Source organism: Chlamydotis macqueenii, chromosome 3, assembly GCF_036417535.1.
Source record: "Chlamydotis macqueenii isolate bChlMac1 chromosome 3, bChlMac1.mat, whole genome shotgun sequence".
NCBI classification, from domain to species: Eukaryota; Metazoa; Chordata; class Aves; order Otidiformes; family Otididae; genus Chlamydotis; species Chlamydotis macqueenii.
In genome coordinates this window covers 53,227,169-53,254,403 of record NC_141558.1, presented here as the reverse complement: position 1 = coordinate 53,254,403, position 27,235 = coordinate 53,227,169, and the positions used below count along the sequence as shown (strand labels likewise).

The window sequence follows — 27,235 nt, the reverse complement described above, 5'->3', positions numbered from 1 at the left end:
GTAAATAAAACGGCAATGATGGTGTTTGAACAGTAACCACTGTCGGTTGCTGTGTTCCAGTAATCCAGATCCAAGTATTAAGTTACATTAATTACCACATTGTGCTCTGATGCTTATGTATACCCGCATCCATGCATGTATTTAGGTGTTATGGATGGATTGATTTCATAGTTATTAAGCTGACAACATCTCAGTGCCTGTGTGCTGTTCAGTTAGTGTAAGCAAACTAAACGAAAGCCACAAGCTTTTATCAGAAGAAAAATTAGAGCTCCAGCCACAATGAAGGAAAAGGAAACCACAAGAAGAAGGGAAAACGTAATATTCTTGATGAGTGATCAGGAAAATATTTGAGTAACTGAATGGAAGACAATTATAATCTAATCCAGACACAGGCCTGCTTGATAAATTCAATACTCACGTCTAATCCTTTTTTGAGATTTCCTTGAACAAACTAATACATTAAAGAAATATAATCTTAACTAAGCTCTTTAGATGGAAGGTATTTTTTTTCAGTTAAAAGCATAATCCAAGACTGAAAGAGATTTCTCCCAAAATACACAGCAGAAATGTCAGGAATCATTTTGCAGTATTGACCAACAAAAGCAAAACCAACATTTTTTAATCATGACACCACAGCGGCCTCCTGGTGACGAGTGAGAAGCCCTGCAGAAAGCAGAACTCCCCTCCCCTCTCTGAGGTCTGCTCCCTGCCATCAGCAGGGCTGGAGCCAGATGCTGCAGTAAACAGCGGGGTTGTGTTCTTAAGCGAATCCAAATATATCCTCTGATGATCACCAAGGAAAGGGCACAGGCAGGAAAACTAAAACCTCATTAGTGATACCCAAGTTTTAACGTGAAAAATCTTTGCACTGCTTAATTGAGGCAAATCTCAGAAAACACAGAGCTCTATCTTACAGCTCAGCGTCCAGGTGGTGTGACTTCAGGGGCAGATCGTCAGCCAGTATTTATTCTTTTGCTTTTACAGGAATTCTAGTAATTTACATTGTCTTAGAAGCTTTGCCATAAATCTTTCCTTGTATTTTAAAGCTGCACTTGAAGAAAAAGGAAGATACTAATTTCTTAATGGTAACAATTTCTAATAATAATTTCTTAACAGTGGAGTAAGCACAACTGCTGCAGGGGAGCTCACCAGTTTGGCTGCGCTGTTGAGTGACCCGACTTGGCAATCTGCAGGTAAACTAGAACAGGTTCTAGTTTTAAAAATACAAAATGTTTTTATCTCCTGACCCTTTTCTATTTTGTAACTGTCAAAGCAGCACTTGCAGGAAGAGCTCAGAATGTGAAGGACATACTAGTGGCAAAAAGAAAAAACTCCAAGGTCACAAGTGGATATATCCAATAGCAGTTATTTTTAGCAAAACTTCTCAGGCTGATTTTCCTCAACAGGAGATCAGATGTTTGCTGTACTAAAACAAAGCTCCCAAAATAGCGGTCGGCACGAGGGAAGCGTTCCTTTTATTAGTTACATAAAAGTCACTGTTGCTGTCTGCGTACGCTGTGACTCAAAAGTGAGAGACAAGGAAGAGGAGGAGGAGGAGGAGGAGGAAGAGGAGGGAGGGTATCTGTACGGTGTTCTATGGGAAAGCGGCGACTCTTCAGTACAGGTGTGCTCTGTAGAAGGAAGTTGCTAAAACTTCTGAGTTTGGATGTTAGCCGGCACTCACAATGTGGGATATGAGCCAGGGCAGTTTATTCCTGGGCACCCGGGAATAAAGACTGAAACTAGCCACAGGGCAAGTGCAGGTTTGCTGCTTTAACTGCTCCTGGGTAAGAGCTTCTGCCAACACAGGCGTACTGGTCGGAGGTGACGCCTGCAGCTCTGCCAGCAGACATCTGCAGCACGAGCTTGGCCTGAGGAAGAGCTTCCCTGCCACTGGGTTTTTTACTGGTCACTTCTCTGCTGTATCTAACATGGAAGAGGGTGACACTGGAGAAGACCCGAGCAGCAAACTGTGGGGAGATGTGGAGCAGCAGCCTTGCAGTCAGAGTTTTCAAGAGGGATGAGTGCCTGGGGGATGGAAACACCACCCCATTGTGGCTGTTGTGATTGCCTGTGACATGCAGTTTCACCACTATTACCTTGGGAGTAACAATTCATGTTATTTTGGGTCTACTCTACTGCCCTGGCTTGAACAAAACAGCTGTGCACAGGGCATGTGCTAAACTTGCATCCGAGCTCGACAGAGTCTGCAGCGAAGGAAAGCCTTAGAAATCCCTTTGCTGTTTAGTGTTTCTATAAGAAAACAAATTATTTGTATGCAAGGAAAATTTATACTTTTTTGTTTTAGTTTAAATGGTGATTTTTGGAGATCTTTTGAGAAAATAGCCCTATGTGGTTCTTTGCTTGTTTTGGAACCAATAAAACAAAAATATTAGAGTATAATATTTTAAAATATTTAGATGAAGACTTCATTTAAAAAAAATCCTAAGAGAATGCCAAGATCCTACTAGCAGGTGTTAGTCTTTCAGGAATCTGTTAATTAATTTCTGTCTGAATGACTCATCCTGCATCTACAGGCGGTGGGAAGGGTTTCTGGGGCAAGTTGAAGTAGCTCACCTGAGAACAAGCAATTGTTTGAGATGACAGGCATTTCCTATTGATTAAGAAAAAGAAATAAGTTGCATTTTGAGACTATGAAGGAGCTATATTAAAATAAATGCAGTGATGATATGCCCCTTTACTTTCATTTTGAGGTAAACTCACCAAGATCAGCCTTACCCTCCAAAATTGGGTTAACGTTGTCATGTTCCCCTCTCCTGTAAAACACATGTTTTCCTTCCCTTTCCCTATTTTTTTTTCCTCCTTGATGGGTGACAAACATTGCTTATTTAAGGTAAAACGCCACACACGGACACACATTAAGCTTTTTAAGCAGTGAAGACAAAGCCTATATTGTTTTTTGTGTGTGTTACCATCTTAATCCAGAGGGAATGTGTTAGGCACCAATCCAGAGTACACAAATGCTTCCAGCAACTTTTTCTTCTACATGTGAGGTTGCAGGTTATGTAAAATTCCAACCTGGTCAAAGAACTATTTTCAATACTTGGTGACTTACCTATTTTCACTGTTTTTCACACTCAAAATTTATCAACACTTTGTACTACCACCAGTGTTTTTAAAGAAGCAATCTAAACTCACCCCATAAGTCTGCGATCTAGTCAAAATCCAATTATAGCTTTAATGACATCCTGCAAATGAAATTATGCTGCCTGAGTTGAAGGATAACTTTAAAGCAGAAATGACTGAGTGGTTCCCCTTTTCTTAATGAGTTGCTCATGAGTTCTCCCTTTAATCTTTTAGAGGTGGCTGTACTTTGACATCTCACAGAGCAGAATAACGATGGCAGGAACATTTCTGTCAGTTATTGGCTAGGAAGTAATCTTTTGGGTTCTGCATGATTTGACACGGCCTTCGGGGGCATAAGTCAATACACCTTTCTGAAGGAGGAAGGAAAGGCTGAACAAATTATAATACACTGAAAGCTGTCCTTTCTATGTTGAAAATTACTACCAAGTAGTCAAATCCTTTGGGAAAGTTGGGATCTCAGACCTTTTGGGAAATAACTGGGTCCTGAACACTTTTTACAAGCCAGTTATGATTTACTGAATAAGAATTTGTTATGGTTGAAATGCAGTTTATTGTCAATTTCAGTTATGATTTGCAGCTGAAAAAATAAATTCAATATATCTATCTGTCCTGTTGAGCATGTTTTCTTTTCTCTTAAATTAAGAACACTGAAACAAGTTTCCTGGAACAGAAGAATCAGATTTACATTATCTGATGCTTTTCAATTTACACATAGCATAAGATGCTGCTAATACATTCAGAACACATATCTACTCTCCAGTCAATTATCTTCACTACCTCTTTTTTTACTTGCATCAAAACCTCAGAATCAGAAAACCTCAAAGATGTTGCCATGGTAGATGTATACCAATTTTTTAAAAATACATTTCTTGTATAAAAAGTTTCATGATAAACATGACCTCTTTGGCCTTTTAGTAGCAACTAATATTTATAGCAGCTAAGCCCCAAAGCAGTTTAATCCTCAGAACAGTCTTAGCTGATATTATATAGATACAGTTTCACACTGAAGCTGGTGAGTAACAGCATGGTTGTAAGGTAAGACATTAAATATAAAAGGTGACTGCAAATTAACAAGTAATATATAATACAGACATTTCTATATCTTTAAGGAAATTATATGTTATTATTGTATTATTTGAGTAAGTAAGAGTACATAATTATCACTCTAGTTACAGGAAAGACTAATTTAATTTTAATAGGAGCTGTATTTGACTTTAAATGATGTAATGTAAATTAAAAACCATAGAATTAATGTATTGAAATACGGGGGATTTTTGGTTTCACTTCAGCAATAATTAGGAATGATATGTTTCAGGATATATAAGTGGTCTACATGCTTAGTGAAACTCATTACTTCTGTGGCAATAGTGGATTCTTCAAGGGCATTCGTCTTTAAAATACATGTTGAAGAAAACGCGCGAGGTTTGCAATTTCTAGTTGATCTGTGACGGGCTGTCGTAGTTCAGCCCCGATCGGGACCAGACTACGCAGTCTCTCTCTCAGAGAGAGAGATACGGGCAGACCCGTATATCTGCGACCCACGCGCTGCCAGTGCTGGTACCCTAGTCACAGCTGCCTTGGGCTTTCCATTGTGCAGATAATTTGCAACTCTGAGCAGAAACATGAACTCCTTTGCCATGGTTCACTGGCAATTTAATAATTATATTTATACAGCCAGCAGGCTGACGACTCAAACTGCCACAGAAAGTGGCAGGGTACAGATCTACAGGGTCTTTGAAGAGACAGCTTTGGCAAGATTTTTCTCTTGTACTAGCTAAGTGAAATAACAATAAGGCACAGAGAAAAACTTATGCACTCATATGGGCAAAGCACAATAAGATTTCATACAGCACGCAAGATTTAAAAAAATGCATTATCCTCATGCATGACACAAGCTTGGTTATCAAATCTCCAAATCGTGAAATGAACTCTGTCTCCATGAAACATTTACATCTGCACTAATTCTTCTCTGAAATGCAACTCTCTTGAGCCGCAATATCGCTCAGCCTCCTGTTCTTACTTGCAATAATTCTTAATCCTATGACAAACCTCACCATTCAGATGTTACGAGACATGTTCAGGAGATTAGGTTAACAATCATGACATTTTAAAAGTTTTTCTTGGGTTCTCCTTTTTAGGATTTAGAGTCCTCTTTTAAAATCTTTTATTTCCAACAGTGAACAAAACAAACTTAGCAAAATTCCCCCTCTAAAACTCTAAAACTCCAGTTACTCATTGTGTAATTTTCTGAAGTGGGACTTTTATAAAAATACCAACCATGATCAGAATCAAAGGAAAAGCATTAGCTTGAAATACGCGTATCATTTTAGGATCAAAGATTTGTTACTCAAATATCAACCTAAAATGTTAGGACTGGCTAGTTAGTTTAGTGATTTTTTTTTTTCTAAAAAAACTTGCTTAGTAAATAAAATGTTATTTATATTTGATATTCTTTGTAAATCAGAGAGATCTTCTACAGTTATTCTTGGACTACCTATGTGATGCAGGACATACCACTATTTACATGGGTATCTGGAAATTTGATCAAAAGGCCACAGAAATTTGATCAAAAGTTCACCTACTCCTTGAAGGTAAAGTTCAGATTACGTAGGTATGATAGATCAGAGTACTCGCCTCTACTTGGCTCATATCAAACTTTCTGAAGTGGAGGAGGATGTATTAGAAACTGTGGTTTATGCAAAACGCCATTTTTCAGACAGACCCCTACACGTTTTAATTTCCATGTGTGAGCTCGAATGTAACATTCCCATGGTAATGGGTCCTGGTTTGAAAAATTTGGCTTCCGATATCACTGTGCTTGAAAATGGTCAAAAACTGTAAGGGAGCTGTAAGAGAGGAGAGATTCAATAGCAGAAAAGTGAAGAAACAGATGGATTTGTGAATGAGGCATTTAGAATAGGAGTAGGGGCATTGGCTTCTACTATTTCATTAACCATGTACTGTCAATATAATAATGAGCTTCTTAATTACTTGAGAAAAACTTCTCTATTTACTGAAACTAACAAGAATTAGCTCATAAAAGACCTATGAAATGTTTAGAAAACTTTCAACTTACCTTTTCCTAATATAACCATAACTCTGCTCTTCAGTTATTTTTTTTTAATGTAATCTTAATTTCATGGTGATAATATCCTAAATGAAGAGTGCTAATTGACCTTTACCTATTTCCTCTCCAAATTGAGGAAAGTACACAGAAGGTATTAGAAAAGATCCTTTCTGTCCCTTGGGCAATTTTAATGGTAAACAAAATCTCCTTTTTCATGCATAGGCAAAATGTGTCTTTATGGACTGTCAGGGGAGTTTAGATGACAAGCTGTGATGCAGTAATCTGCAATCTCACTAATACTTTCCTTGCCAGAGGCAAGATTAGAGTTTAGAATTTCTGATGCATCTTTGAATGCAAACTCCTTTTGAGTCAGATACTGAATTTTCAGCAAAAGATGAAGACACAAGTGTATTAGCACAGAAAACTAATGAAGAATGGACTGGATTATTTTTTCACCAAGCCATCCATTTACTAATTACACATACAGTTTGCCTATATGCTCTGTTATTTTATACTTTGAATGGCCAAGCCTGCAAGAGCAGCATTCCCTGGGAAACCCTTTTCCTGCAATGCTCTTTGGTAAGAATCAGATCGTTCCCTTTAGTTATATGTATAAATTCTTCAGGTGAAACTATCAGAAGGCATCTGCACCAAACTTAAAACACGTTGGTGAAAAAAGAGAACAGTCAAAGTTGTTTCTATTCCAGCTTCTCAATCCAGATCTACAACTTATGTTTAGTATTTTTTTACATATTCCCTCTATTTAACAAAATGGAAACAGTCTTGAAGGCTTTTACTACCCAAAATGAATTTCTGATAACTCTCTCAAAAAAAACTTATAAGAATTTTGATGAAAACTGAGCTATTTTTGTAAAAGACCACCAGTATTGAATAATGTTGAATAATTTTTGGAATAATCTTCTTCAATGAAAAATGTGTCTTGAGAAGTAAACCAAGCTGTTCTTTATGCACAGATATATGTTGCATCCAAACAACAAGAATCAATTTTATAGTTAGCATAGCATCGCAGCACTTGTCTGCCTTTCACCATGTATTTTTGCAGATTGCAAGCTGTTGGGGTATTTACTGATATGTGGCACTTACTATTGCTCACATAGACGTGCAAAGGCCAGGTCAGACCTCACCAACAGCCAAGCCCTGGTGAGCCCACAACTCAAAGAGGTGCAGCACAACTCCAGGGAGGTGGCAGCTTGTTTGGCCCGGTCGGGTTGGGCTGGGTGCTGCCAAGGCCGTGCCAGATGGTGGTCAGGAGCTGGGGTTGTACGGTCAGCAAGCTGGCAGCCCTGCGGTGCGCTTGGGCTGGAGGGATGTTGAGGAAAGGCCTGCATTTTTGCAGCTTGGCAGTGGAAAGTCCTTTGCTGGTAATTAACACAGATGAACAGAAAAGGAAAAGCCGGAGCGCATCAAACTCACGTAACCCGTTTGAATATTTTCTACCTAGTTATTCCCAAATAGCTGCAGCTAAGCTGTGACTTACAACTGCAGCCAAAAACTTCAGGGCTTGGCAAAGCAGGGGCTCTCACAGCTTGCTGTGACAGGAGTCAGATAAGGTATTTGAGAAGAGTTAGGAATTCCTCAACATCCATAATAATGAACATCTGCTCTTCTGCATAAACAAACAAGAAATACCTCTCTGTAAGAAACCAAGGATGTTCTTGTACCTTCAGCTTTGAGTCTGCTTTCACTTGAAGCACACAGCTGCAAGTTAAAAACATTATTTCTGAGGTGTAAGTTCTTTAGCTCTGAGGTGTAAGTTCTGCAGGCACCAGGCCCCTGCCCCAGCACCGGTCTGATGCAGTGAGGGTCGGCACACAGTGTCCCTCCTCATGAAGGAATAGACTTTGCAGGGGCTCCACCGCCGATGACAGGCAGCTCTACTACTCACTAATGTACACAGATATGCCTTTCTGGTTCTCACCCCTTCATCTGTAGCTGGAAACTTGGTGGTACATTTGCGGTCTGAAGCCTTTGCTAGCTCTGCAAACTGAGCTGTGGTTGTGGGGAGCTGGCTGGAGGCAGAGTGTGGCTAACCGACGTGTTCCCTCTAGGCCAACACTTCCAAAGCAAGCCACATAATGACTCTGGAAAAAGTGCTAGAAGGGATTTCTACAGAAGTTACCTCTCTCTTGGCAATTTCCCTTGGTATATTTGGGCTTTGTACTTTTAGGTTGAAATAGAGACTGCAACATGACAAATATCAGAAACAAATAAACGGTGGCACTGTATGAGTTTTCTGTTTTGAGATATCCTTACAATGGACATACATGTGTAGAATACGGTTGCAAAGAACAGGTCTACAACATGTTCTGGTGTAGAAATAACTGCTGGGCAAATCTGAAATGCTCTAGTAGAACAACTCTTTTTTCCTTGGTCTTATGCATGAATTAGGCTGAACAGATGCTGATCAGAGGGGTTAATAAGCTAAATGTTGCTGTGTTCTTCATACAGCTAAGCATCTCATTCCTTTAATAATTTGTTTATTCCTTTAGATATGGTGTATTGATAAAGTTCAGCAAGGCAAAATGATATAGACTGAGGATAGAGAGATAGATGGACTTCACCACCACTTTGTAATCAAACGATACGTACTGCAGTTGCAAAGTTATTGCAGCATTACTGCTACAACTATTGCTACAAACTGTCCCAAGTAATGCATGGTCCCTCTGGGGATAAACATTACTGGAAATCAGAAGACAGAATCATGGAATATGATTCTATATGGTTCTATAATTGTACCTTTGATGCAGCCTTGATGTAAGAAGGCAGAAAGGCTGAGCTGGTTTCTCAATTAGGTAAATTTTTGGAGAACGAGACATCGCTTGTGATGGCCTTTTTTTCTAGGTAAGTAGAATGTTTTAGGCTCCAGCTCTATCCATAATGATGCAGTTTCAAAAGCAATACACACATTTAAAAAAAAAAAAGAGAAAGAAGCACAGTCCTAGGCATTCTTGGCTTCATTACATTGTTGTGTTTGTTCATTTCCGTTTCAACTGTAAAGGGATAAGTGAGCTGACTGAGGAAGGCTAACAAGCCAGATCAGGGAGAAACATATTTGGAAGTGTAAAAATCCCAAGTAACCTTGTATGTGTAACTCACCAATGAAAGTAGAAACATCAAAATACTGTGGGGAAGTCCTGACCAAGTTCAGGAACTAATCTACATTCTCTTAGATGCTGTATCCTATCTCTAGATAAATTAAACACCTAATATTTACAGAGACAAACAAAAAACTGGTGTATCAGACAACTATTAAAAGCACAAGCATCAAAGTAATTAATAGCCACTAGCATTAACTCTTGCCTAGTATGAATAGAATATTTTTGAATGTATTTTGCATACATATAATCTCAAAAATAGACCTACAGTATTGCAAAGTTACTATGAATACTACATGTTCATTAGGAAAAAAAAAGAAAAAAAAGCCATCTTCCTTACCTGCTATTGCTTCAAGACTAGGGATTGCAATAGTGCTGTAAGTGCCAATACATTTACAGGACCATGTGTGAACTAAGGTTTCCTCTGCATTTTCCAGGCCTGGCAACCTGTCCACGAAGAAAGAGCCCCACTGCTTAGATACAAAGTAAGGAGGTTTGAACTGATCTCCCTGAAAGAAAAAGAAATAAATATGTAATCTTAAAAAAAAAATGAAATCTTATTTTTCTACCCAAGCATAAGCATTAGTTCAAAGAACTCTAGTGTTTCTCTGATTTTCTGGGAAAAAAATGTATTGTATCTCAGGAGCAACGTGACTTTAAATATTATAAAGAAAAATGATAAAGAATAACAATCTTCCTCCCGTAAGTCCCAGCCTCCTGTTTATGCAATTTATGGATTCCTTAGGACATAAAAAGTTGGCTTTAAATATGTTTCCGTCAAAAAATCTTTTCCCTGTTTTTTTTTTGTGTTTTTGATAGCATGAATAGCCTGCTGCCTTTCTTTGCTGGAGAAGCTGGGTAGCTGCGGCACAGACCATAACCCAGCCTGGACTCCTCCCGGAAGAAAGGAGTCTCCTGGTGCTGGACGGAGTAACTGCGAAGAAGGTGTCACGCCACCTGTGTTGTGCTATCTGATTCTGAGCTGAGGAATGAGTGAGAACAGAGCTGCAGCATCCATAGAGAGCCATTCAGTCACCTAGCAAATTATGAAAAATTGATTTTTTTTAATGTATGTTTTGAGACAACAACATCTAGACTCATTATGTTTCAAAGAAGCCATTAAAGCAGCATTGGGAAAACTGATTTTTTTCGCGGTTCATCTTGAAATCTGCTATATATTGCCATGAGCAGCCAGAAAACGCTCCAGGAGGCCTCTACAAAAAGATGAAAAAACGGAAAACAAAACTATGAACTACACTATAGAAAATCTGTTCAAGTCATTTTTGTGCAAAGTATCTTTTCAGAGCAGCGAAGCATAGAAGAACAGATATCCTAGCCTGTGCCTCCAGATTAGTGAACTTTTGTACTTTATTTTCCATTTAACCCCTTTCTCAATGGTTTTGAGAAGTAACGGTCTCAATGAATAGTCTCAATAGAATCTGCTGGAATAATTTGCGTTTGTGTCAGGTCTGTGGCTTTTGATCACAAGAAAGCTGTTGATCCAGCTGAACAGACCATGTCAGTAAACACAGAGCCATTCTTTTTGTGATTCTGCCTAACAGTTTTTCCTCTGAGTATAGCTGGGACTGGGGAAGAAGTACTGGTTTGGACAAATAGAGATATTTATTTCTTTCTGTCTTCTGATGTAAGTAGATTGGAAGAAACCTCCATATATTTTTTTTTTGTTAAAAAACCAGCAGTTAACTTAAAAGCTGGCCTCTTTTGTGGTTTTTTTTTTTTTTTTTTTCTTCACACACAGGGACAGCATCTTACCTTTTTTTTTTTTTTTTTGCTAAATCTTATTTTTCCATGCAAATCCGAGGACTTTGCATCAATTATAATTAAATGTAGATGCTATGCTGCATTAAAATCTGTTTGCCAGCTGGATGACACATGCAGAAAACTCTTAAGGCTGTTCCAGCTGTTCAGGTGATTAATGAAAACAACTACCCCAGTACTGGCCCACACAAGCATATGCACAAGTCAAGGCCTTGTTTATTGATGAGAGAAAAAATCTGAGGCTTCTGCTTTTTGAAATTTATGAGTGGTTCAATAGGCAACTAAAATTGCAATCTGAGGAAATGAATTCATTTTTTTCAGAAGTCTGATTCTTAGAGTGGGAAATTCTTCCTTTTAAGGAGGAGGGAGTCACATTTTGGATTTACAGCCCAAGCTCTTAATAAAACCTAACCTTGTTATATATGAGAGTCGTCTTCAAGTCACCTGGTAGAGAACTCCCATCATTTTGCCACTGGCTTATCTCCACATGACAAGGGTGCTTTGGTAGTGATGCCAAATCTTGACCTCAAATCTGAAAAGAGCTGTCAAAATTTTGCCCACATCCTTTGGAAGCATCTGATATCACTTCCTTTGCCATCCCTAACTGCTGCCTACAAGATGTCCATGTCTCACCTGCAGCATACTTAGCCTGCAATGAAGGAGAGATCATATAGATGACCTTTAAAAGTCCCTTCCAACCCTAACGATTCTATGATTCTATGATACACCATGAAGTCTACACATCTGTGAAATGAGGCAAAAGTCCCCTGGTGGCACTGCTACTCCTCACATGCCTGGAGACACATGTTCAGCAGTGGGGCCTAGGAGCTTTGGAAGGTGCACCAGCCACTCCTGCAGTCCCCAGACATGGGGTTTGCTCTCCTAGCAGGACAGTAGGTTCTGAGAAGTGCTGAGCAATCCCCCTTTCGTATGTGAAACCCCCAAGTGTGTGGTTTTGCTCTCAGGCACCTTGGTCAGACAGTAGCAGGTCAGATGTTGATTGTGTCAGTTGAGGGTACAAAGCCTCAAAGGCTATGTCTAGACTTCAGAGAAATAAGTACCAGCGTTCCCCAAGTCCCAAGGCTTTCCACTGAGTTAAATCACTTGGAATACTTACTATCACCTTTGCTTTATTAACTGCAGACAAATAGGGCCTGTTAACAGAGTAGACAGAATCTGTTAATAGGACCCTTGGGTGACACTGATTTGTCAGCTTACAAAGTGACCTATTTAAAATTGAATAGGCAGGAAGCTGAGTTCTGAAGTTTTTCTACATTTGGTAAAGAGATGAAAGAAAGGACGTACAGGAGATAGGAGTGAAAAATCCAGCTGAAAAACATCGTACATGCAGTATATTAGTATTTTTAGATACAGATTTGCCATATTTGCCACCACCTTTATACCAAGCACGGGACACTAGGATTATTTTATTGTGTACTGTATCTTGTATCCTGCATCCAGTACGATCGATGGTACTGATGGCTGTGTGCTTTGTGCCAAGGTAGTAACGCCATCACCAACTCAGTGCCAGAAAAAAAAATGCTCAAAATACAGTTTTGCTGGCATAATGCGAAGTATTGGAGGTATTTCCACCAGCACAGCTGTGCTGGTCACAACAACCAGATGTCCCCGAATAACACAGCCATGCTGGGTGTGCAAATCTGCTGCTGGTCTAACTTTTGCACAGAACCTGTCCCCCACAAGTCATGTGCAAATAGAAAACATTTCACCCATGATCATTGTACCTAAACTACAACATGGATCACTACAAGCAAATCTTAAAATAAAATGCATTTCACTTCAGGATATTGCTTCAAGGGAAAAGCTTTAACTCACCAGGCTTCACAACAGCCCATCAGGTTGTTCCTGAGAGTACTGTTAGATTTGGGCTAAAGATAAACGGGAATAAAGAGACAGAGCCCAAAGGCACAGAGTAATTAGCCTTATCTATGGTCAGGGCAAGGGAGTCCCAGAAATTCTAGGGGGTTAAAGGCCCTAATCCCCCCTGCAACCAACCAGTCACTAAACAATACTGTAAAAATTAGTTTTTCCTTCTAACTGCAAAAATATTTATATCCGCCAATAAATTCTTAAATTTCTGCTCCATTCATTCCTATAGCCCAAGGTTTTTACACACTGACTAGCTCCTCTGTAATCGTTTCCCTTGAAATCCTGGGACAAATTCCAGCTTTTCTTAGAGTTTTCATTGATGGAATTGATCACGCATTTGAAGAACAGAAGGCAAAAACAAAGCCTCCAGCCAAGTAAACCAACTCCCAAATCTGGGGAGAATCTTGTTTCAACACTTGGTATTTTTTTTCCCCCCTGGATGCTGCAATTCACTTAGGAGCCGAGTAATTGCATGAATCGTTTTTAGTTTGCTGTTCTCTTGCTCATTTGGTTATGACTCATATACTTGAAAGAACTGCAGTTATTACCATAATTTCACAGTTATGTGTATCTGGCTTATATAATGCATTTTAATGAAGGGAAAAGACAAAAACTGCTAATGAAAATGGAAATTACTAGCCTCTCAGTTTGTGTGTGAGGAGGTTGTTTTCTTCCCCTCTCTCCATTAGTGATGAAATACCAGTCAAACAACTGAAAACAGGTTTTGGTTTTCTTTCTGAAATATGAAACTGCAACTTAGAAGCAATACTTTATTTCTTTAATAATACTTTGTAAAGACTAATAGAAAAGAGGATTGCATCTTGTATTAAATTTTCAGTCCCTCTATGCACACACAGCATGGCATGGAAAAATAGTTGGGTATTTTTTTTTATTGCCAATGAATGAGAAGGTTGATGAATAAGACTAAATCTAATTTGTTAGTGCCTAATTTTCCAAGAACACCTGACTTTGTACAATCCTTTGAGATGGCTTTTCTCTCCTCTTAACCAAAGGATTAATGGGAGAAGTTGATTAGGGGAATGAAAATAAAACTCTCATAGGCCTGTAAAGGGAGTCCCTTTGAACTAGTCCTGTTACGTTAGTGCTGTCCAGTCAACTGCAGAGATATGGATGTGACCTGTTGTTCAGACTCCAGTGAGCAGCGTGGTAATGAAATAACACCACTGACCTGCCACGGCCCCCCTGGTTCAGGTTCCTTTAATCAACGCAATTCATTTCTCCCTTGCTTACTTGCTGTCACGGGTAGCGGATGTAAACTGAACAGGGGTTGTGTGTGGCAGGGGTGGTGTCTCCCCGTGATACTGCAGTCTCTTATCAGGAACACTACAGTGTTAGTGACATGTCAAGCACCTCTCTAAAAGTCTCAATTTCCTGCCTGATAACTGCAGCGACAGCGAAGATGGATTTTGTGAGCAGTCGACCAGAGGTACTGCAATAAGAGAAACCCAAATCATCATTAAGGACTTAGAAACACATAACTCAATAACTCCTTCTTTGTGCTTCCAGGAAAAGAAACATGTTCTGGCTGTCTGTTTACATATCTGTGCTTCAGAAGCATATATTGAACATGCTTAAGAAACCATAGTTCAGCAAAAACTCCCAAACCTTACAGAGATGTAAGTTCTATGCAGCAATGCAGCAGAGTCTCCAGTCAGAGAATGAACAAACTTGTGGAGAAGAATGAGTTATTTTTATAGTATATTAACTAATTAAATCAAATTATATTAGCCTATGTAGCACTACTGCTCACTTTTCCTTTTCTCCTACCTTTATTGCTGAGAAAGCCATTTTTCTTGATGGGAAACTTGAGATAGTTTCTCTTCATTTTTGTCTCTCTACAGCCCAAGAAAAAGCCTAAAAGTCTATGTTCCTTATTTCACTGACTGAAATGTCTTTGTCTGACCTTAGTTTAGAAATCAAGATAGTGGGGGAAAATATTAGATATGTTTATTTAAAAAGTAGAGAAATAGATGTCACATTAATATTGTTTCAGTCACACTGAAGTCATCCTTTTCTCCATAAAAAACAGGGGCTTTTAAAACACTTCTTAGACAGATTAAAAATATTTGTAGTGTAAAGGCACCCCACAAATATCTTCTTATCAGTAAGTTACCTTTTTAATCACAAAGAGTAAGTACCTAAAAAGAAAAAAAGTTATGTGCTTTTCAAAGCAAAGTGCAAAAAGCATATATATATATGCAATTAAAAGAAAATTACTTATTTATTTAGGAACACAAAAAGAAGAAGAAACACTCCAAATGGAGAAGAAAGCTGCTCTGTAGTTCCTACACAGGACATGCTGGAGGCATAACACTGCTGCCTCAGCCACCCGAGTGCCATTCCCTGTCTCCTTTGTTCTTCAGCAATGGAGAGAAGGATGAACCATAGTAACCTTCTACCTTTCGTGGGGAAATTAGTGTGGCAGTATATTAAGGCCCTGTTTCCCAGCTGCAATCAACCTGAAAATTGCATTATTTATCTGAGGTAACTATCAGTAGTCTGCATTGGACCAGATTTTGAAACAGTCCCTCTTATCTGAGCACAGCTGTCACCAAAACAAACAACCTACGGGGAAAGTAGCAAATTAAAAGTTCTTTGTATATAAGGAAAGCACAAGCAAACTATATTTCACAGAGAGAGAAAGAGAGCTTTAAAACAATCTAATAAAAATTTCTCCATGTTTACTGTTGGCCACAACACGCAGGGAAATGTCATGAACTCTGCAGAGTTCAGGTGCTGGACTTGTGACAAGCAGCCATGAAATTTCTCCTTGTTAGGACACAGGGCAGGTTCTTGTTACTGAAAAGATGACTACATTTTTTGGTTAAGGGACTGCACATACAGCTCTTTGTCTGAGGTTCATGAGCGCTGGGCAGAGGCTCTGTGTCACCCAAGCAATGCTGACCCGGGATAGGAAGGCAACTCCCGTTGCAGCAAGGAGGGTACCTCTGCGAGGGATGCTGATGCTGCCAGCAGCCTGGTAAGATAAGCAGGCTCATTCTCAGCGCAGGTGGTACGAGGCTTTTTTGTAACTTACTTTCTTCTGTTCCAGGAAACATCTGCAAGGAATCCTTACCTCATATTTTCCTTTCTTCTCCAAGGGCTCAGATTCAGTCTCCGCAGGCACCTCAACTTTGTCCCCTAGAAGCTCTTCTAAGATGAGGACGGTTTCCCAGTTGCTATAGTGACGTGCTGGGAAAATATCTGAGTGCATGCTGTCACCAAAATAAACAACCTACAAGGGAAGCAGCATATTAAAAGTTTGTTGTATATGAGGAAAAGACAAGCAAACTGTATTTCACAGAGAGAGAAAAAGCTTTAAAACAACCTAATAAAAATTCCTCCGTGTTTACAGTTGGCCATGACACACAGAGATCTTATTAATGTCACAGTCTGGGGTTTTATCTTCAACCAGCTCTGTGAGGAAAAGGCTGGCCCTGCACACCCTCCTTGCTCTCGCCCTCCATGGGCATTTCACAGGGATGCCCGGCTGGGACTGGCACAGGGGACGTCGCTGAGATGTTTGACTGACAGAAATAGCCTGCCAGAAAGCAGGGGAAAAGACTACCAAGAAAATACACTAAATGATGGGAATTAATTTTGGACAGCTTTGAAAACAAAGGACAACATGCAGCATCTCTCGGTGACTCAGAACTCTTTTCTGCCCAGGGAGTGGTTTACCCACTAGGGAAAATGTGGTCCCACCGTCTTCAGTGGCATTTTCACCCATTCCAGCCTGTAATTAAAATAACATGATCCTAGTTTTCACTGATGCCACCTTTTAACCTATTTGATCTATTTCCTCAGGGACATTCTTTATTTACTGATGACAATCTGATTCTTCCCAAAGCTGCCAAAATGCGTGAGCATGCACACAGAATAAAACCTCTAGAAAGCTTACATATTCTACTGAAGAAGACTGATATGCTGCTTCCACTTCTGCATTGCAGTCTGTTAGACAACAGCGAGCATAACCAAGACAAAAATTTGTGACCAAGCACAACTTTAATCTTGTCTGGTGAATTTTAGATGGAAACAGGGTATTTTCAGAAGGGCTTACTCTCACTTACAACATACCTTGGGATCTAACTTGCCAGTCATCTTCTTCAGTAGTTCATAAAGCTGGGTAGCATTACCTTGGGAATACCAGCCGGGCTTGTCCAGTGATAGCAGAGCCTCCTGCTCCTCGTCATTCTCTGAAATCACCAAGCAAAATTGCCCGCTGTTAGCGAGAGCAGCTCATGCTCCTGTATCTGCGTGAGAAGTTGCTTGTGCACAGCTTGGACACCACGCTCTATTTTGACATGAAACCAGCTCCAATGTCTGGCTCGAGTCCTGGTACTGACTGCAGTTCAGTCAAGGAGTTTGGTAGCTGAGGGCAGGCAGACTTTTGTGAGAAAAGAAGGGGCCAAGCCTCGTCTGCAAGGGCTACAGAAGAGCTGAGGAATCAAAGTCATAGACTTCACCTCCCAAACATTGCAGCAGTGAAGGCAGGAAACCACATGGACCAGACTGCTGGAGAAGCTGCAATCTAAGGTGAAACCATGAGATACGACAGACTATAAGAGACAGCATGTACCTCTCCCCACAGACAGATTACTGGCTGCTTTTAAACACTGACATAAATACAATGAATCAGACTGCGGCAGCTCTCATGGGCATTCGCCAGCCTTAGATCAGCACGAGCAAAGAGCAGGTCCAGTTATCATCCAGTTTTGAAGAAATGAAGAGCAGACAGTATTGCTGCTGGTGATGCAATCCGCACTGGTGTATATCCACACTGGCAGCCATCAGTGAATTGGAAATACCAACAGAAGCTGACCAGTTATCCCCTAACTGTGCCATAGGCTTAATTTCTAGCTGGTCCAAAGCAGCTGGATCTGTCCTGGTGTCCCCGTAACCTTATTGCCCATCCAGATCCATGTGCTACTGCCAGATGAACTCCTTTTAGCTTCTTGCTGGAACCAAAATACTAGCTTTAGTGAAACAATAAACTAGAATTTCATCAGAAGTATTAATATTAATGTCTTCTGTCTATTGAAGTGGTTAAACAAAAGGGCAATTTTGTTGTTCAGTCTCTATCAAATACATCTTATTTTTTTACGCTAGAGGATTAGAAGCCAATACAGTACTTTGATCTGACTTACGTGGAACATCAGGACTTCAGTTTCCCGCTCTGTAGAATTTTTTTGAAGTACTTAAAATGTGTTATGAAGAAGAGTGAGACAAAGAGAGCAAACTTCCCTTTGTTAGAGACTGCTAAAAGCTGAAGTGCAAACTTTGGAAGAACAGTGAAATAACAAGACAGCTTTATTTTTAAGAGTACTGAAGATGTACATGGTGCAGTACATTGGTCCTTGAAGGAAGAAAAAAAAGAAGGAAAAAAGGGAAATAGCTATGTAGGCAGAGGCAGTAAATTGTTCTTTAATACTATGAATCTAAGAATTCGAATAAATATTTATTCAGGATTTATTGTCAGACAAAACAATTCTATATTAAGAGTGTTTTATAAACAAGGAAAAAACTAAGGAAATTCAAAGTTGACACTAACAATTCATGAAGAATGTGTGTGGAAATGTCTTTTCCTTTGATCTTCAAAAACCTAACTATAATAATAATATTACGTATAATAGCATCCATAAAAAAAATCTCCTTAATTTCCTGGCTTTTAAAATACTTTTGACAAGACAACTTTTGGTCAAACAGAAGTTGTCAAATTTCACCAAATTTGTTTTATTTCCCTTGCATTTTTAGACATATTTGTAAGGCTGGCTGAATGACTAGACACAATCTTCAAATGATATGTACATAGAAAAAGAAACTTATGAAAACACCTGTTTTGAGTTGCTACCAAAAGTTTCTTGAAATGTGTGAAGGTTTCTATAGCTATTGTTGTCTCTCCATTCAGTCAATCAGGAAAATACTAGAGAAAAATGGAGCTATGATGAGAGGGATTTTCAGAACACCACCACTGCATTTGCGAACAAGAGCCCTGTGTATTGCAGCAGCAGCAGAAGGCTCCAGCAAAAAGCAAGACCCTGTTTTGCTGCCTCAATGGAGAGGCATGAGGGGCAGTCCTGGCTGAAAAAATTCATGCTAATTACAAGGTAGACGACCTCTCACTCTGTGAGATCTACTGCTGTCACCCCTAGCAATGGGATTCAACTCACTTAACTCGATGCATCCGGAATTGAGGCTTCTAATTTACAGTCACAATGTGAACTAGTTGGCCAGGCTCCCTCGGTAGGCAAAAGAGAGTGCAAGAAGCACTTTCTAGAGGTGCCAGCTCTGCAGAAGGAAAGGATTTAAGTTAGCAACTTCACTTCTAGGGAACGAAATGAAGGGAAATTTCAAAGCCTGGTTTCCTCCTCTGTGCTTGGAGGCAGCAAACATCATTGAGATGTCTAATTCATTATGGGAACACCTTGATTTTGGAAGGAGCTTCAGAAATCTGAAGAATTAGGAATGGTTCTTTATAATATTTCAGTTGGCGAATCTTGCCTCAAACTCCTACGGCTGCTTGTGCTCACACATCTAGGGGTGACTGTGTCAATTTTAGTTCTGTAATCTGAAGTGGGAGGAAATTAACCGTGTTTCAGTTGCAGTAAGTAATTAATGAGAAGGGTTTCTAATCCACTTACACTTTCTCTGTGGCAAAATATAGTCAAGAAAATAATTCTTCAGCTCTGGCTGTTAAGACCTCTTGTTAGTAGTTCTGCCATGTAAAAATTGATACACAACTTAAAAACCCATTAATGACACCATCGGCTCTGGCACTGCAATGTACCCTTCAGATAGCAGCTGCATGACAGCACTAAAGAAATCTGCAAATTTCCTGCAAAAATGCTGCATAAATATGATGATGATAGTTCCTCATATATTTCAGATATTCCAAGCCTAACATTAGCTACACTCAGAGAAGAGGAAAACTGCTGCTGACCTTCCTTCTACTTTGCTGTTTTTGATTCGTAAAAGTTCATTCAAAGGTCAGAAATGCTATAAATATTTTTTCAGCAGGAAGCAACACATGTATAGGCGGGGATGCTAAGACTTCAGGTCTTATAAGCTGGGAGGAAAATGAGATGTCCTGACAATTTCAGACGGACTGGATAACCAAAAAGAATTTCTCAGATGATTTAGATAGAGCGATTTGCTTCCTTCTGAAGTCTAATATATCACTGCTACCTGGATTCCTGGATGTAGACTGAGAACATGCCACGACAAGAAACATAAAGGTAGCAGGCAAGTAAAATTAAAATAATTAAAGCCAGAAAATCATTCTATTAAAACACTCACCCAAACCTCAACAGTGATGCAGAGCAATTTTCCTGAGGGGAAGTTACTGTTCCTTTTTAAAAACAACAACAAAAGCTTGACTCATGCTGGGGCAATATTAATATTGCTGGAATGACAATTTGCATGTTGCTGTGTCTAACAGCTTAGGAAATGTTTTCTGATTCAGAAATGTACGCCCATCACTGGTAGCAGATATGTTTTTTTCAGATAAACCAATTTACTAACAAGACTCAATATCCTTCTTTTTTGTGGCAATTTTCTTGCCTGCTTTTAAATTTGAGTTGCAGGTTTATAATGCGCTAAGGAACATCTTGTTTCATCCTGAATGAATATGTAAAAAGTAATCAGTGAAGCTTATTCCCATTTAAATGACAACTGATGGTAATTTACTTTGGCACAGAGTCACTCCTTGGGAAAGACTCTGCACGTGCTTGCTCACTGCCCTCTGCTTTGCTATCCATTTATGGGTTATACCCACCGAGATGGAAACCTGAACACGTGTGGTGCTGAGGTTGTGTCTGCACTAAATGTTCAGCCCAGAGTCTGAACCTGGAGCTCTATCCTTAACCTGGCTGCTGTTTATGCTGTTAAACTTCAGCCCATGGGACTGGGCTCCCGTTTGGGAAGCCCAAAGTTAAGAGAGAAGCTAAGAGGCGAGGATGAATTTATGCTTCAACAGTTATTCATCTATACTCGGCCACACCTTCACTGTGGTTAATTTTCATCAGCTCACCATCCCTGAGGCCACCACTCTGCACTGCTCCTCCCGTTGGGTGCCCTACAGTGAGTGTTGGTTACACTCTGGGGCGAAGATGTGAGTGACTCAGCCAGGGGCCTGAGGACACCTCGCATCCACTTGACTGGGCAGAGATGGGGTAAGAAAGCAACTCCAAGTGCCTGGAGGCCATTCTAGTCAAAGATGTGCTAGGTTAGACTGCAGTGTGTGTACAGGTCCCCAGCAGCCCCTTCTTCTGTCTTCTTAGCTTTCTCCTGACAGCCTTTTACTCATTTCCATATAAATCTAATTAGATAGGCTACTAGGGTTACTGCTATTTTTTCTTCATTTAAACTGCACAATAGAATAAAAACACGTGGTGGCTCCGTCGCTGCTCATGCCTGTACCTGCTCCTGCCTCTTCTGACCCACGGGCAGCTCTTGCAGGCTCTTGCCAGGTGCAGGCGTGTAGCGCAGATGGACGTATGCATTTAGCACGCTGAAGCCCTGGTTACCACCTCAGAGGGCTATTGTAAAACAAGTATACTTATGATCCACAACTATCACACTGATATGCCTCTCTGCAATTTAAAATAATGACATTTCAGGCTCTGAGTGCATTAATATAAAAGCCAGGTTATGTTCCAGCCCGGTTTGCAAGCACAGTCGGATTCTAGATAGCATTTTGAGTTCAATTAAGAAGCACATACTCTCTTTCACGGAATAGGACTCAGGGCAGGAAACCACATCATTTTACAGTTGAGACAAAGGGACCTGCATAAGTAAAATATTTCTGGTGGCTTCTTCCAGTTGTAAAGGTAATGAGATGGGATGACATAAGCTGTAGAGTTCCCCTGTGGGCATGCTCTCCATGAAGAAAGTAAGTACTCACAAGCTTGCTGGGGGTAAAACCTCATACCCTGTGGACACCCTTCTGTAGCATGGTACCAGAAATTCCTATGTATAGACCAACCACCCTTCCCGTGTGGTTTCCAGGGTTCACGCAGGTATTACTGTGTGGTTTGCCCTCCCTGAATTACTTCTGCGCCCTGGAAGCAGCTGTGAAATCCATCTGCCCGACATGTGCACCAGCGCTTGCCAGGCTCCTGTCTGACTGGATGACTGCAGGGAAGTGATAAGGAACAAATTATTCCCTTAGCATGATGTGCTGAAATGAAAGGTTAAGGCTTCCTAAAGTGACTAGTGATTTTGGCTGTCCAATCTGATTTTTTTTCAGAAAAGCCTGAAGACCAGCTCCCTTTCCTGCCCTTCATCATTTTGCTGTCTTTAGGGTGGCTTAGGGTTGGTGAGACAAAGGCTGAACTAATCAAAATTAAAATTCATTTTTGAAAACTGGAACATGATTTTTAATTTTACATAGCCAGTGATACATCTTTCTTATGCTGGTAACTCCAATATATATGTGCTCATTTGTATGGAGAACTAAATAACAGTACTACTAAAAGCTGGCAATATTCTGAAAGAACACCATATGTAAAGCTGAGAAAAAATACAGACACCATCATGTGAAAAAAATTAAACTATTTCATAGTAATTTGTAAGTGCCACTTATCCAATTACTAACATTTTCTTTTCTCATGATGGACTTCTGGTTTTTCGCTCATTTATAAGGCCTGGTAAGACCAAAGTACAAGACAGTGTATTTTCAAATTGCCCTGGGCGTATAAGAACACAGACTCCTTAGAGAAGAGAAATAAATTTAGAAAAAAGAAAAAAGTTTTACATTTTAAATTTTACTAAAACATTTTTGGTTTTCCTTAAAATCTGCCTTACTGCTTAATTGTGCCAAGCAAGAGGCTATGTATAGACAAGGCTGAAGTATAATTGTTTGTAAGAAAAATCAGTATTTCCTTTAGAGAAGTCAGCAAGTAAGTTTCTTTAGGAAGTTTTGATTACTGTCTTACAGGAACCGAACATAACAGCTTACTATAGATTTAGTAATTTGTTTTCAAATCTGTCAAGTCATTAACTTTATACCTTCCCAGAAACAGTCTGGCTAAAGAACAAAGTGTTTCTATTTAGAACATTGATATGATGGCAACAAGCAAGGCCTTTCTTCCTTGGAAAAGGAAAATAACTTTTTGGAAAATGATTCATCTACAAGTTCATTTTTAAATGTAGTTCATGCACAGATTCGGTGAAGCTTTTTCCATAACTACTTAATTGTATTTATAACTCAGAGAACTTCTATTTTGGAAGGGTTAGAGGAACATAAATAGATAATTTCATTTCTCTCTTGCAGATATTTTGTAAGTTTTTTTTTTTTTTCTTTTTTTTTTTTTATTTATTTAATTGGGATATTGGAGAGGTACAAAACGGCAAGAAAATAAATAAATTCTCTCCCTAGGACAGTTTTATTCTGGACCTCATTAGTTTTCTAAGAAGCTCCAGAGCCTTGTAAGTGAAGAACTCGCAATATTCAGACAGAAGTGACCAAATAACTCTATCAATATTAATATCATAGTCATCCTAGAGATCCTTATATAATTATGGAGAGAGAGAAGCTTTTCCAGAAAGCATTTTGAATTCAAGTGAGTTAGGAGAGGCATGGTAATTGAGGAAAAAAATGACATAATTATTTCAGGAATACGCAATTCAGTTCAAGCAACTGTCAATAACCTTTCTTACTAGGGTGTGCTTTCCTGCTGTACAAAAATCTGAAGAGTAGATCAAAGCAGAAGATGGAGGGAAGCACAGAAGACAAGATAAGAGTCACCAGTCTGTTTTGACCTAAACTGTCGCTTCAGAAAAAGTCTCAATTTTCATAATTAAAATAAAATTGAGACACACAAAGCATCCTCTTTGCACTGTGCAGATTGTAATCTTCCAATTTATCCTAACCCTCTAAGTCTCTCTAGTAACACCTACTAAAATAAGGCATACTGCAATTTGCTCTTGGAGCATACTCTTCCCCACTGAAAACTGACACAGCAGTGTAGTGGGGAAAAACTTCCTGCCATCATTTACTTTGGCCTCAGACATTTAAAAAAAGAACAAAAAAAGGAACAAAAGTTCTTTAATCCTCAGCTACAGAAAGACTATTTCCCCCCCACATCTTAATACTTCAGTTATAAAATATATTTGTAAACTAGAATAGACAATTTGATTCTGAACAAATGTACGCCGTAAAGCAATATATGGACCCTGCTGCAAGAGGTCTTTGGCTTTTATTTCTTCAGTTCCCTAAAATATGTTATTTCAAAGGACATAATAATTGTGAAGTAGACATGAGCATGCATAGTTACTGCATATACTCATTTGCCTGGAATACACAACAGACATTTTCATTAACTTTTATACGAAAACTATTTATACAGCCAAGTTGAGTTATGATTTATAAGAAAGCTCAATTCTTTTTTCCTAACTTATTACACTACCACAAATCCCTACTTTAATTTTATTGATTAATTCTGTCTTAAGTTCTAGCTCTCCAAACACTGTTTGCCTCTGAAGGGGGCAATTTTACATCAATCTTTAAAGACTAACTTAAGATTCAATATACCACAGGTAAAAAATGAAATTTGGGAATTAAAAAAAAATTAAATAAATCCACTCAGCCTTCTGCTTGTTAATAATTGTAGAAGCATTCGGTAGCTGCAGACAGCAGTTATTAAAACCTTGCTCAGACTGTCCCTCTTACTCGGTCATCAAAAAAGAAGAACCCCACCCCAACCCACAGCAGTTTCTCTAGCACAGCGGTGCTGCGGAGCCGGGCAAGCTCAGCAACCAGCAGCAACAGTGTTCCTGGAGAGTACAGGGGCCTGACCACTGGAGCCCGGGCATCTCCTCACTGCTGTGTGGAGGTTAAAAAAATCAAACATATTTTTTTTCCTGTCTGAAAAGGGGAAAATTCTCAAAAAAGAAAAAAAAAAAGAAAACTTGAAAACAGCTTATTATCTCAGTGCTTCACAGGTACGCTGCTATTTAGAAGTTGTGAAGTATGCTCATTCCCAATATTTTCAAGCAAAACTGGATGCCTTAGAATTTTTTTTTTTTTTTCCCCCTGGAAATAAAAGCTAACATCTGAGACTGCAGAGAGAGGAGTTCTGGCTCCTGTTGACCTAAGACTTCTTTTTATTACATGGTAGAAGAGAAGCATTACATTACACACTTAAAAATCCTACCAATATTAAAACCATTTGAATATGACTGTCAAGCTAGAGACTACCTTGGCATTGCTTCATATATGTACTAAATTGTGAGTATTTTTATGTCATTGGTAATACTTAGTACTTCAAGTAATAATAGAATATGATGACATTAAATAGTTAATGACCATTTTCAATTAGAAAATACAGAAACTGCCACTAATAGTTTAAAATCATAAATACGACAGAATATCAAACATACCTGAAAAGAATACAATATCAAAACAATCACAGTTGGTGGTCTTGTTTGTTAACAAATAGACTTTTTTCTTCCTGATACATTTTCTGCCTTCAATTTTGTTTTCTTTTGCTTAAGAAAATGTTCAAGAAGCATCAAAAGACAGTTTGGGACCCAATACTGATTTTAGCTTCAGAGAATCTCCCCTCAGAGACCCAGCTCTGTTCATGCATCATTAATAAATCCTAATGGGGATTTTGCAATTTATTGCAATTACTATATTCTCTACTGCATTTTACATTATTACTATCCCTTCCAGAAAAAAAAAAAAACTCCAACCCTTAAAAATTTTGGGGTTGTGCAGTGCACTCTTGCCATGAGCAATGTGCACATTAGGGTCCATCACAGAAAGACCTGAACAGAAAGTGCTAAGGAAAGCAAATGGTTTGGAGTTGTGCTGGAGAGTAATTGGGTGGCAGTACAAGTAACAGCTAAACAGGAGAATGAAAAGAACGTAAACTAGAGCATGGATGTGCTGGAGTGTGGGCCAGATGGGGCGCAGGATGGCCAAGCTGCAACCGGCTCCTCGAGCGCGTGCCTTCCCTGAGAGGTGTGACCAAGGATGTCCTTGGGAAGGGTGCTCGTCATCAGGGCACAGCAGGGGAAAAGCATCATAATACAGCTCGTATTTGGGAGATTGTGGTCAGCTGCACGGGGTGGGGATGTTGCACTCATGGTTTGGTCTTGGATTAGTCCCGCTTTTGGGACAAGGGGTCACCAGTTCTGCCACAGACTTCCAACTTGACCTCAGACTCTTCCGATGTAAAGGTAAGTGTTAAAGCTCACAGATGTCAGAAGTCTCATGAGTGTAAATACATTAAGGTTCATGAAGTACTTCAGTACAGTGTCAATAGCCATTTAAGTGGCTCAGGAGGGCAAAGTGAGATGAATATGCAGGAGGTAGATGGGCAGATCAATAAATTACAAGGTGGATGCCCCATCCCTGGAAACATTCAAGGCCAGGTTTGACGGGGCTCTGAGCAACCTGATCAGGTTGGAGATGTCCCTGCTCATTGCAGAGGGGTTGGACTAGATGACTTTTAAAGGTCCCTTCCAACCCTAACCATTCTATGATTCTATGAGGTAGAACTAGAGTTATGTAGACTCTGGATAAAAGAACAAGTAAGTGCTCTGTGATGTTGCTGAGGCCATTAATGTGGAGATGAAGGACAGCGGGAAAACTTCTCATGGGGGCCAGAGAAACCAATAAATGTTCAATATTCTTTCCATTGCTCTGTGCCTCTTTGGCCCCTTTGCAGCTCCTGTCTATGTAGGGTGTCCACACGCAGCTCTCTGTTGAGACTTATGACTTGCGGTGGGTGGAGAGGAGAAGGGAAGGACAAAGCATGTGCATGTGACAGAAGACAGAGAGGTGATGGCAAGTTCAGTCTTCAGGTCTGGGGACAATTTCATGTCCCTGTGGACCACAGCCATGGATGAATTCAAAGAAGGCACAAAGACAGGGTTAGAAGAAATGGCAGAGATTTCAGATGCTTTTTAACGTCTGCTATGGGGCCCGGCATTTCAGGGAATACCAGAATGAAAAAGAACAAGAAACCCTATTAGATCTGTTGAGAAATAGTAGAACTTTATATTTAATAAACAAAATGAAAAACATTAAGAAATCAATGTTCTAACAAAGAGGAAAAGTTTTTAGGTGTGAAACAGTCACTGTAAACCTCAGAACAATGTAACTGGGCTGGGGATGGCAAGAAAAAATGGAAACTATTCCTTTCTGGCAAAGTACGTTTAGTTACTCTTTGATGGGAAGAGTAACATGAAAAATTTGTAGTAAAGAGTTTTTTTAAGAAGTAAAAGAGAAATGATTCTGTGACAC

At 39.5% G+C, this 27,235-nt stretch overlaps 1 protein-coding gene across 2 annotated transcripts in view; it reads right to left on the bottom strand.

Moving 5' to 3' along the window:
• Positions 1-27,235, bottom strand: part of NT5DC1 (5'-nucleotidase domain containing 1) — a 143,217-nt gene that overhangs the window by 3,597 nt on the left and 112,385 nt on the right. Inside the window, exons 9-12 of one of the 2 annotated variants that reach the window (XM_086745499.1) lie at positions 17,059-17,177; positions 16,058-16,216; positions 9,632-9,800; positions 2,578-2,614 (exon numbers count right to left, since the gene is read on the bottom strand). In XM_086745499.1, the coding sequence (XP_086601625.1) occupies positions 2,578-2,614; positions 9,632-9,800; positions 16,058-16,216; positions 17,059-17,177 (484 nt within the window). The remainder of the gene's footprint in view (positions 1-2,577; positions 2,615-9,631; positions 9,801-16,057; positions 16,217-17,058; positions 17,178-27,235) is intronic. The other variant, XM_086745498.1, reaches the window with a different exon arrangement.